Source organism: Acipenser ruthenus, chromosome 1, assembly GCF_902713425.1.
Source record: "Acipenser ruthenus chromosome 1, fAciRut3.2 maternal haplotype, whole genome shotgun sequence".
NCBI classification, from domain to species: Eukaryota; Metazoa; Chordata; class Actinopteri; order Acipenseriformes; family Acipenseridae; genus Acipenser; species Acipenser ruthenus.
Window position 1 is genome coordinate 50,338,335 of NC_081189.1, and position 13,047 is coordinate 50,351,381.

Here is a 13,047-nt window from a genome sequence, read left to right on the forward strand (position 1 = left end):
CCCGTTTATATCCCGTGTACCAATGACTATACACCAACATTTACACACGCACCATACAACACAGAAACGCACACAAGGGCAGGGCACATTGCCACATATACCCCCCCTTGTGCGCAGCACACAGGCCTCAACGGCCACCTCCCCCCTTAAGTCCAACACAAAGTCCTGGGCCAGGACCAGAGGCTTCAAGGGGCCCACAGGTGGCAATGTTGCCAGTAGCCAGGCTGCTACTGGCCATGCTGTCAGCAGACGTGCTGACAGCTCCCAGACTGACTCCTTCAGCCGGGGCAGTCCTGGCAGCGGAAAGGCTGCTTGGGGGGTGGGCTCCTGACCTCCCCCCTTCTTCGTAGCTGGCAGCTCCCTCTTCCGGGGCTCCGGCCACAGTATCTCCTGCAGCACAAGTGCTGCAGTGGGAGCAGGTCTCCTGACCTCCCCCATGATCTCCGGCAGCGAAACTGCTGCTGGGGTTGGTGGTCTCCAGACCTCCTCCCCTTTCTGGGGCTCCGGCCACCGTACTCCCTGTGGTGGAGGTACGGGAAGCAGAGACAGCTCCTGCTGTTCTGCTCCTGGCAGTGGCAGAGGCAGCTCCTGCTCCTCTGCTCCTGGTGGTGGAGGCAGAGGCAGCTCCTGCTCCTCTGCTCCAGCCGGTGGTGGAGGCAGAGGCAGGTCCTGCTCCTCTGCTCCTGGTGGTGGCAGAGGCAGCTCCTGCTCCTGGTGGTGGTGGAGGTAGAGGCAGCACCTGCTCGTGGAGGTGGTGGAGGCAGAGGCAGCTCCTGCTCCTCTGCTCCTGGTGGAGGCAGAGGCAGCTCCTGCTCCTCTGCTCCTGGTGGTGAAGGTGGGAGCAGCGTGTAGTCTCCTGGCGACGGAGGTGGGAGCAGCGTGTAGTCTCCCCTTTTGCAGGGGACTGGTGCTGCTCTGCCTCTCTTGCAGGGGACTAGTGCGGCTCTGCCTTTCTTGCAGGGGTAGGTGATGGAGGCAGAGGCAGCTCCTGCTCCTCTCCTCCGGGTGGTGACGGTGGGGAAAGTGATACCAGCAGGCATTCTCCCTCTGCTGGTGGACACAGGGACAGCAGGCATTCTCCCTCTGCTGGTGGACACGGGGACAGCAGGCATTCTCCCTCTGCTGGTGGAGGTGGGGACAGCAGGCATTCCCCCTCTGCTGGCAGCTTGGGTCCTAGGGCTGTGGACGCACCGACTCCCCCCTCTTTGGGCTGTGGACGCACCGACTCCCCCCTCTTTGGGCTGTGGACGCACCGACTCCCCCCTCTTGGACTGGACGCACCGACTCCCCCCTCTTGGGCTGTGGACGTTCGGGCTCCTCCCACTCAGGCGTAGGACGTTTGGGCTCCTCCCCTTTGGGCGCTAGAGAGGACAACAGCCTTGCTAGTAGCGGTGCAGGGCACCTTTTTAACACCGCCTGCATCTGCTGCGCTGATGTTACTCTGGGGCCCCCTTGCTTCTCCTGATCCAGCAGCCAGTCGATCACCTCCTCTGTCACTGCCCTGCCGGATGGGTGCTGCTGTGGCTTCCTCTCTAGCGTCTTTCCTCCTTCCCTTTCTCCAAAAAAAAAAATCCATTTTTTTTTATTTATTTTTTTCCCCAAAAAAACACACTGTACTCCTTCTCTGGTCTGCGTCTAGGAGGCGCTGTTAATCCACGATGACACCACGTGTGACAAAGACGGTCGGAGTGGGTGGCGTCAGACCAGAAACAGGAAGTAATACACAGAGACTTGGGGTTTTGGTGAAGCTGAGCGCGTGACCGCGCTCAGTATTTAATGATTAACAGACAGAACAGAAAATAAAAGGTTTGAAACAAAACACAGGACACGGCACTTCACGCCAAAATAAAGAGACAAACAAAACAAACACGGTGAGTGAAACACTTATATTTACGTTCTTACTTTCGTTTTGCTATTTAGTTTCTCCTTCTCCACACTCGTTCTCCACTCACCAAACACCCAACCCCGAGTGAATGAAACGTGCATCTATTTATACCGTTGTGCTGGGATTCAATTACTAATTAATTATTCACTTGAATCCCAGCACGTGAATTATGTGCAACCTCGTGCGCGCATATTACTTTAAATGCACGTGCAGTGATGTGCAATCCCGTGCCTAAATACAATTATACAATTTAAATACCACGTGAAACACAGACCCGTTTATATCCCGTGTACCAATGACTATACACCAACATTTACACACGCACCATACAACACAGACACGCACACAAGGGCAGGGCACATTGCCACAACGACACTTGCACATTTTAATATATAATGCATGCACATTTATTTCATTTTTGTTATTTTTCACCTCCTATAGTGTTCAACATTTAACAGAGGGTATATAGAAGTTGGTATCAGAATTCAATATCATCCCTTACAAAAAAGTAGTATACTGCAAGTATACTTGTGCCAAAATTGTCTGGTTTTAGTATACTATTGGTACCATTATACTATCCTATTTTGGCACAAGTTTACTTGTAGTATACAACTTTTTTATTTTCTCTTTGTAAATAATGCAACATAGTTCTCAAATATTGGGCATTTCTTAGATTGTATCTTACTTCTCTTTTGCATACCTGCATTGTCTCTTGCATCTCCAGGTTCTGACAAATACTTTTAGAAAACCTGGTGCAACTTCTGCTCTGGATCAAAAAGCTATAATGCTCTGCGGCTGCCTGCCTATGTGGATAATTATCGGAAAACTAGTAGAAACTAACAAACACAAGTCTGGGAAAAATAAATGGAAGTCTGGAAAAAGTATGGAATTTTGATGTTGAAAAAGTGTATGAACCCTGTTTATAGCTTTCCCCACATTGCCTAGATGAAGACATTTCTGAGTCAACATAAACTCCTACATCTTTTTCATAGATTCTTTCTTCAATTTCAGTATCTCCAATATGATATTTAAAATGCACATTTTTATTGCCTGCGTGCAGTACCCTACACTTTTCTCTATTAAATGTCATTTGCCATGTGTCTGCCCAGTTCTGAATGCTGTCTAGATCATTTTGAATGACCTTTGCTGCTGCAACAGTGTTTGCCACTCCTCCTATTTTTGTGTCATCTGCGAATTTAACAAGTTTGCTTACTATACCAGAATCTAAGTCATTAATGTAGATTAGGAACAGCAGAGGACCTAATACACCACTGGTTACCTCGCTCCATTTTGAGGTTTCTCCTCTAATCAGTCCTCTAAGCATTCCCACCACCACCATTTCAGCCATGCATTTAGAGTTTTTATTTCCAGCTGTCCATATGGTCCTTTGCAAGGTGTCGGCAGTATCCCAGAAAATACCACAGTTTTGGTCTTGTCTTTTAATTTCCTTCCTAGCTCTCTGTTTTGCAGGATCTTGAGCTGTCTCTTCCAATGTTTGTACCGATGTGGACAACTACTACCGGGTTTGAATAAGTTTCTTTTTTTTCCCTGGTTGTGTCTACCTGAATCCAGCTGTTTATACCCTCATCTATTGAAAACTGGAAGAAAGGTGGGTGGCAAAGAAAGCTGTGGAGGATGCAAAGGCTGCCTTTTGAATTGGTGATATCATGGGGCAAGTTCAGCATGGAAGAGGGGGTCTTGGTCTCAGTTCAGCTCCTCCTACATGGCACAAGGCAGCCCCAGCTCAATGGAGGAAGCTGGTAGTCAATGAGGTGCAAAAGCAGGAGGAGAGGATGATGTGTAAAGGCCATTTCCCAGGCCAAGCAGGGAGAATGGATGAGATGGGAGAGTGTGGAACAATGCAAGATTGGCTGGCAAGACCTATGGTCAATGGAACAGAGCAGGATCAGTTTCCTCATCAGGTCAACATATGATTTTCTCCCATCACCACAGAACCTAAACCTCTGGGTAGGAGAGGATCCCTCATGTCTTTTGTGTTCATCACCTGCAACATTAAGGCATATTTTTACAGGATGTAAAGTGGCTCTTAGCCAAGGACGGTTTGCTTGGCGCCATGACCAGGTGCTGCGATGTTTGGCCTTAGCATTGGAAGACAAGCATAACATGACCAATAAGTTGCCACCTGTTCCATCAAAACATTACACACAAAAGACAACATTCCTCCGCCCAGGAAAGCAACCACCAAGAAAAGGTGTTAAAACCAAGCCTCGCCCAGGACAACTGGAAGCTGCTAGAGACTGGAAAATGCTGGCAGATGTTGGTCAACGGCTTATTTTTCCACCTGAGATTGCCACCACTAACCTTCGACCAGATATTGTCTTGTGGTCTGGATCAGCACGCCTTGTTCACCTGGTAGAGTTAACAGTGCCATGGGAGGATGCTGTAGATGAGGCATATGAGAGAAGAAACTGCGGTATGCTCAACTAGCCACTGAAGCGGAACAGCGAGGATGGAGAGTCCGGGTTTACCCAGTGGAGGTGGGATGTCGAGGATTTGTGGCACACTCTACAACCCAGTTTCTCAGAGACGTCGGATTCAGTGGCCAAGAGTTGCATCGCACAGTGAAGAACTTATCTGAAGCAGCAGAGAGGAGCAGCAACTGACTGTGGTTGAGACAGAAAGATTCTGGCTGGGGATCTCAAGCACAATAGAAAGGAAAGCTGATGTACAGGTAACTAAGCTGGGCTGAGTTGGGTGGGGGACGGAGGGGGGTGATGCTGGGACGCCAGAATCGCCGTCGAGCCCTCTTGAGGTGTCGTGGGCTAGTCGACGAAACACAGAGGATGGAAGGTGCCCACTTGAAGACCCCAGAGATGTACCCTACTTAGCTCAATCCAGACGGTTGTCATGCTGATGCGCTGGGGAGACCACACTGTGGTTGATCCCCGGAGCCAATATCGAAGCCGTTGTGTTTCCTGATGCGCTAGGGAGGCTATAAGCTGATCCCTGGAGCCAGCATTACACTTCAGCCATCAACACCAGACAGAAGGATATCTACATCATCATATAGAAGGAAGCGCAAATGGATGGAGACACCTATGGATCACGTTAGTTTACTGTAAAGCTACGTCTTAGTTGGTACTTATCTTGGCGAGAGCCGAGTTCAAATCAGCATGAAGTTTTAACATCTACTCTCGTGTAATGGAAATAATTATCTCCATGGGGAGACTAGTTTTGCACGTGCAATTCAAACAACCACTGAGCTATAATTACTATCGCAGTATAGCGTATAGTACTAGTAACCTAAAAGGACTGTCGACTAGCACACACAACAATGTTGCTATGCAACCGGCAATAATACTGTAATGCATCAACAGTGGCAAGTCACTATGACCCGATCCACTGATACTAGATCAGGGATGGTACTTAGCCTTGGTTACTTTTAAGTACCTGCACTGTGCCTAGGCACTAGTACAGTACTGTACAGAAAAAATTCCTTGTACAGACACATGGCACAAATGGTGCGGTGCACGGTACTGTATGGTTGAAAAAGGTACGGTACTCACAGTACAGTGCACGGTACCCACGGTAAGGTATGGTGCACAATGCACAGTACACACATGCGTTAATGGTGCGGTACAGTGCACGGGTCACGGTACTAATGACACAAATGGCAAAATCATATACTGGTAAAAATAGCAAATATATTAAATGATTACTTTTCACAGGTTTTTACAAAGGAGTATACAGACAACATGCCCTACATGTCGACCTGTTCCTGTCCAGTTTTAAATAACTTTAGCATAAGAGGTAGAAGTGTTAAAGAGACTAGAAGCTCTTAAAATAAACACATCCCCTGGGCCGGATGAGATCCTCCCAATAGAAGTTATTTACAAACTGCTACACAACAGTCTCTTGACACAGGGGTTTTACTGACAGACTGGAATTGCAAACGTAATACCGATCCATAAAAAGGGAGACAAAACCAAATCAGGTAACTACAGACCAATAAGCCTGACTTATATGTAAACTTATGGAAACTATAATAAGATCAAAAATTGAAAATTACCTATATGGTAACAGTATCCTTGGAGACAGACAGCATAGCTTTAGGAAAGGGAGATTGTGTCTAACTAACCTGCCTGATTTTTTTAAGGATGCAACATCAACAATGGATAATTGCAAAGCATACAACATGGTTTATTTAGATTTCCAGAAAGCTTTTGACAAAGTCCTGCATAAAAGATGAATTCTCAAACTGAATGCAGTAGGGATTCAGGGAAATGCATGCACATGGATTAGGGAATGGTTAACATGTAGAAAACAGAAAGTACTGATTAGAGGAGAAACCTCAAAATGGAGTGAGGTAACCAGTGGTGTACCACAGGGATCAGTATTAGGTCCTCTGCTATTCCTAATCTACATGAATGATTTAGATTCTGGTATAGTAAGCAAACTTGTTAAATTTGTAGACGACACAAAAATAGGAGGTGTGGCAAACACTGTTGCAGCAGCAAAGGTCATTCAAAATGATCTAGACAGCATTCAGAACTGGGCAGACACATGGCAAATGACATTTAATAGAGAAAAGTGTAAAGTACTGCACGAAGGCAATAAAAATGTACATTACAAATATCATATGGGAGACACTGAAATTGAAGAAGGAATCTTTGAAAGACCTAGGCGTTTATGTTGACTCAGAAATGTCTTCATCTAGACAATGTGGGGAGGCTGTAAAAAAGGCCAACAAGATGCTCAGATATATTGTGAAAAGTGTTGAATTTATATCAAGGGAAGTAATGGTAAAACTTTACAATGCATTAGTAAGACCTCATCTCGAATATTGTGTTCAGTTCTGGTCACCTCGTTACAAAAAGGATATTGCTGCTCTAGAAAGAGTGCAAAGAAGAGCGACCAGATATCCATGGTTTTAAAAGGCATGTTGTTTGCAGACAGGCTAAAAATTGAATCTATTCAAAATTCTAAAAGGTATTGACAATGTCGACCCAGGGGCCTTTTTCAACCTAAAAAAAGAAACAAGGACCATGGGTCACAAATGGAGATTAGATAAAGGGGCATTCAGAACAGAAAATAGGAAGCACTTTTTTACACAGAGAATTGTGAGGGTCTGGAACCAACTGACCCAGTAATGTTGTTGAAGCTGACACCCTGGGATCCTTCAAGAAGCTACTTGATGAGATTCTGGGATCAATAAGCTACTAACAACCAAATGAGTAGATGGGCCGTATGGCCTCCTCTCGTTTGTAAACTTTCTTATGTTCTTGTATGACAGAAAATTTAGACCTTTTTTAACTTGGAGATATTCTCCATGTATGCATTTTCTTCCTGCTTCTGTAGTTGAGTTTAAGGTCTAAAATTGAGGGTTTGCAATGGGGATCTATAAACTATGATGCTGCTTCCTTTCTGTAATTATGTAACCCATCCACGGACCACTGCCTTCAGTCTGTGGTTCGCGGACTACAGATTGAGAACTATACAATACGTGAAGAAAACAGGTATATGAAAAAGTGTTGAAATTAATAAATATCTGCAAAAATAGGCTTTACAGTATACAAAACTCCAGATTTCATTGAATTCTGTAGAACTAAAATGCTGATCAAGATTGTAGCACTATAAAACTCAACAAGATGGGTGGCATACCTGCATTAGAAACTATTTGGGAAGAATCTTTATCCTGTCTAAGATACATATACAGTACACTTGCAAATAAAAGATTACAGTTGCACCATGTGGCAACAATAACATATGGAACGTTACATACAAAAATGAATCCTTGTATTCTGCATGTTCATATCTCTTAAAAGCTTTAGTCAATCAATGCCATTCCTGTGAAAGAAGGGCACCACAACATTTTTCTAGTGGTAAATTCAATGGGAAGTTTAATCACATTTTGGTAAGCAGTTCCCAAAATTTAGCTGCCAGTTACCAAACAAATCAGGCTGAAACCCTGATCCCCATGGTTTTTTTTTACATATGAGCTGTTTTAAAAACATAACAAAAAATGAGGGGCTCCCGAGTGGCGCATCCAGTAAAGGAGCTCCGCGTGGAGTGCAGGATGCGCTCTATAGTCTGGACGTCGCGAGTTCGAGTCCAGGCTATTCCACAGCCGACCGTGGATGGGAGCTCCCAGGGGGCGGCGCACAATTGGCCGAGCGTCGCCCGGGGGGAGGGTGGTTTAGGTCGGCCAGGGTGTCCTCGGCTCACCACGCTCCAGCGACCCCTGTAGTCTGGCCAGGCGCCTGCGGGCTTGCTTGTAAGCTGCCCGAGAGCTGCGTTGTATTCCGACGCTGTAGCTCTTGGGTGGCTGCATGGTGAGTCTGCAGTGTGAAAAGCGGTCGGCTGACGGCACACGCTTCGGAGGACAGTGTTTGTTCGTCTTCGCCCTCCTGAGTCAGCGCAGGGGTAGTAGCGGTGAGCTGAGCTTAAAAAAAAATAATTGGCCATTCTAAATTGGGAGAATTTTTGGCAATGACTAAATTTATAAAAAAAAAAAGTACTTCCTAAAAATTAATATAAAAATGATAAACGCGTAGCAGACAAAAGTTTTAATTGATGGCAGGGATGAAATTCTTCCGGTACCAGTATTTATTTTAATGCCGGTAATGGGTACCAGGACTTGTTTTATCTGCTTTTCATCTAAAGCTACTGACCTTAGAACTTGGCAGAAAGATCATGAAAGTTATTAGGCAGCTTTGATGCCAATCATTTATTTATTTATTTATTTTTAAATTTACCCAGTTTACCCATAGCCTAGATTCGAACCTGCGATCTCCAGGCTATAGGTCACATCCTGCACTCCAGGTGGAGCGCCTTCACTGGATGCACCACTCGGGAGCCCCAATGCCAATCAATATTCAACCAATCTGTCAGTCTCATTCGCTATGGATTTGTATGATTGGTCAATAATGTAATCAAATTCATGCATTTATTGCTTTTTTTTCTTTTCTTTTATAAATTTAGTAGTCAGCATTTTGATTTTTACCCGATTTTTCTCCCAATTTGAAATTGTCAATTGTATTTTAGGCTCAGCTCACCGCTACCACCCCCGCGCTGACTCTGGAGCGACGAAGACGAACACACGCTGTCCTCCGAAACGTCAGCTGACCGCTTCGCTTTTTTTCACTCTGCAGGCCCGCCTTGCAGTCATCTCAGAGCTACAGCGTCGGAGGACAACACAGCTCTGGGCAGCTTACAGGCAAACCCGCAGGTGCACGGCCAGTCTACAGTGGTCGCTGGAGCGTGGTGAGCAGAGGACACCCTGGCAGACCTAAGCCCTCACCACCTGGGCGACGCTCTGCCAATTGTACGCCGCCCCTTGGGAGCTCTCGTCCACGGTTGGCAGTGGAATAGCCTGGACTCGAACCGGCGAACTCCAGGCTACAGGGCGCATCCTGCGTTCCACGCGGAGCGCCTTTACCGGATGCATCACTCGGGAGCCTGCATTTATTGCTTTTGATGAGCTGTGTTTGGTACCCTCCCTTGACATTGACTGCTAATTCTCTGTTGAAGGAATGGAAAGCAAAATAAAAGACGATTTGTTCATTGAATGAATGACATCAGAAGTAAGTTTACTGTTATGAAATATTTAATTTAGTCTCCTGATTAACATTTTAGTTTTTGTTTTTCTTTTAAACCTTCAAAGCAATTAATATAGCTATTTTCTGGGGCATACGACATAAAGTATGTGTATCAATGCATTCTGGGAACAGCTCTACAGAGAAATAATACATAATTATTTTCTCAATGTATGCAATTAATTTAAAAACTAAGCTACTGAGTTTTGTTACTCGCATGAAGATAAAAATTCTAGTCATGCTTGTGTCAATGCTAGTTATGTAAAGTTTTGTTGTGTTAAATTAAACTCTTCATAAGTCCAGTTGGTTAATGATTCAGAAGTTGATTGACCATTCTACGAGAGAAGAAATACCAGTTATAGTAATTCTAAAAGTCTAGCATAACATCTGAAAGCATTCTATTACGGTAAATCTTTATTAATAGTTGTTTATTTAGCAGACGCCTTTATCCAAGGCGACTTACAGAGACTAGGGTGTGTGAACTATGCATCAGCTGCAGAGTCACTTACAACAATGTCTCACCCGAAAGACGGAGCACAAGGAGGTTAAGTGACTTGCTCAAGTCACACAGTGAGTCAGTAATTGAGCCGGGATTTGAACTGGGAACCTCCTGGTTACAAGCCCTTTTCTGTAACCACTGGACCACGCCGCCATTCTCCAACTGAATGCTGATGAATGCTGTAACTAAACGCACACACCTATCTCTTTTTAATAAACTAAACATGTTGCATTTTTAAACGGTTTGATGCTGATTCATAATGTAGTGTGGTAGAGTGTTACCGTTTCTGCACTCAAGCACTGGGGAAGGGAGACATGTTTACTTGTCTTTCGAAAGAAATTCCTTTTGACATGCTCTTAGTCTTCATCTGATGCATACATTGTCTATATGCTATATTAAAAGCATATTTTATTAGATTGGGAAAATCTGAAAATAGCATTATAAAAACTGGAATTTACAGTTTTATACATAATTTAAGTATTTGCCGTGCTGACTAGAAAATCTATTTAAAAAATATATATATATATTCTCCTGAAAAGACTTTTCAAAGCTGAATGCCAGAAAGTGTGCGGGGGAAGATGATCACACCATGATGAAGAATCAATTGAAGAAGGTGTACAGTATGTGTAACACTGACATAATTCCATCACATTTAATCTTGTTCCACTTTGAGAAGCGTTTTCAAAAGCTTTTTTGATTTAAATGTATTGTGTACCGTAGCTATAAATTATTTATTCATTGGCACTCAGATTGTCTACATTTTTTTTGTGTGCATGTAGGAAAAAAAAAAAAAACTGCTCGACTTGGCTGCACATATGAGTACCTGTACTTTTTTGTTGAGAGTTTCACCCCTGATTGATGGTAAATAAAAAAGGGCTCACCAAGGAATCTGATTTCCTTGTAATAATTTCAGAGGACTTTCCCAATTTTTTTACTCAACATGAAAGGTTATTTTACAAGCAGATGTGGTGTCTGAATATGTTTTTACTCACACTCTGTCGGTCCCATAGCTTCTGTAATCCACTGCTGCAGACACAGCCACTATCAGAGCGGGTGCACCGTAGCCCACCAGGTAGAAGTACTTTCTTCGGGAGCGTTCACTCTCAAACACCTCCACCAGCATGATGTAAAGCTGCACCCCCTCTAAGAACATCCAAGTGAAGGCAGCCAGGAAGAAGAAATGCAGCAGAGCAGCAAATACAGCACAGGCAATCTGGAGGCACAAAACAACACAGCAACTGATGAGCAGTCTGATTAAGCCTCAAGTAGATGTAACAGGGTGGAGGCTGGGCGCAAACTGGCGACCCTGCACACTGCAAGCGACTGTCTGAACCACAATGCAAAAGAGCCTGGCTCGTCTGCATACGTGGTTTTAGACCTTTCAACCTCATCTCATCTCACCGACAGGGGACTGAACAGAATCTGTAACGGCAGCGTATCACACAACACTGCCCCTTACAAAGAAAAGCTTTATCAGCTTTAATGAAGCTTATAAAGTACACTTCCATATTTATAATTTACCCATGATACGTTTGCTACACAACATTTTACATTCTATGCTGTAAAGAAAAAAAATTATTTGGTCATTAAACCAAAATATAAAAAGTTTGTATAGAAAGGGTTAAATCTGAAGATTTGTCTGTATTGGTTCTGTTAAAGAGACCTAATGCAATCTAATAGTTGTTAAATGACAAGAACAATGTTATGATGCTTATTATACAGCAAAATATAATTAACTATAGATTTCCTACTGAGAAATGTTGTCACTTTGTCAACTTGTTAAAGGGAAATGGTGTTTCTATTCTGTAAATGAACGGGAATGAAATGTCACACAGCTGATGAGGGCCTATGAATCTGAGCATTTTCATGTACCTTGATACTTAATAATAGATGAATACTTCTATTTAGAGATCATTAACCATTTTTGAATTGACAGTAAACTCAGTTTAAATGTGCCATGTGGCTAGATAGAGAAGACAGATATTTATTCTCTGCACTCATTTAAATGTTTTGTGAACATTTTAATTTACAACTCATGGACTGGGTGTACACAGTAATGTAAAAGCATTTTAATCTAAACCGGCTACATGTATGTGTATGTAAATCACCACATTCATTTAAATGGAGAGTGAACAAAATAAACAAAACAGGACATATATACATGTCTCTATTGTGGCAAGTGCTCATTGTCTTTAAATGTAGTATCACAAAGGCAATTGTGGGTGAGTGTTTAATTCCTTAATTCGATCAACTCATCTATTATAAGACCCTTGGCAGAAGAAAAGCATCAACAGACATTTTAATTATTCAAGCAACTTGTAATTAGCAGTTCAGACTGTCAATAAGTACTACTCCAGATTGAAGCTGCCCTAATTATTAGCAACACTAATAAAATTATATGAAAATCCAATCAGTTATGTATGGTTACGTTGAAGCAAAAGCTGAAAACTGCATGCCCTATGGGCCATAGTGGAACATGTTGAAAAATAATATTTTCTTCATCTGTCTCTTCCCATAAAGTATGTATTTTTTGCTGTCTTTTGTCTTCTGAGTCTCAATGTGTGGCATCCATCCTATTATCTTTAACAATGACACAGTTCAGTATTGACCACCCTCTGTTAAAACTGACATATCTGAATTTCAACAATATACATGTCAAAATATGGATACTGTTTTCCCACAATAGTACTGAAAAATGCAGATGTAGATTCAGTTAATAGCTCTCCAGTGATATAGTTTGATAAACATTCACATTAAGAGGTGAACTCTTACCGGTTGATCAGCACGATTTATTCCAATGAGGAAGAGCAGCTCAGCCACAAAAAGGCTGATACACAGGTTCTTATGAATGGTGTTACGATCACTCTGGAGGCCCCGAAAGAAGCAGAAAGTGAAGATACATATCAAGAGGCAGACCAGCGAGAGCAGGATTCCCACCCAAGTAATAACATCCAGGAGTAGGTCATGGACAGGATCAGCATTCTGCAAAATATAGTGAGGAAATAATAAATCATGGGCAACTTGTCACAATCCATACTGGAATTGTCAACTCAATTGATGACTCCACAATAACTAATATAAATTAACACCTAATCACGGATCAACAG

At 43.4% G+C, this 13,047-nt stretch overlaps 1 protein-coding gene across 13 annotated transcripts in view; it reads right to left on the minus strand.

The window, feature by feature from the left end:
* The window catches only part of adgrl3.1 (adhesion G protein-coupled receptor L3.1), a 450,501-nt gene that overhangs the window by 114,751 nt on the left and 322,703 nt on the right, over positions 1 to 13,047 (minus strand). For all 13 annotated transcript variants that reach the window (XM_059026057.1, XM_059026051.1, XM_034035060.3 and 10 more), the window contains 2 exons: positions 12,713 to 12,922; positions 10,933 to 11,153 (listed from right to left, as the gene is read on the minus strand). In XM_059026057.1, the coding sequence (XP_058882040.1) occupies positions 10,933 to 11,153; positions 12,713 to 12,922 (431 nt within the window). The remainder of the gene's footprint in view (positions 1 to 10,932; positions 11,154 to 12,712; positions 12,923 to 13,047) is intronic.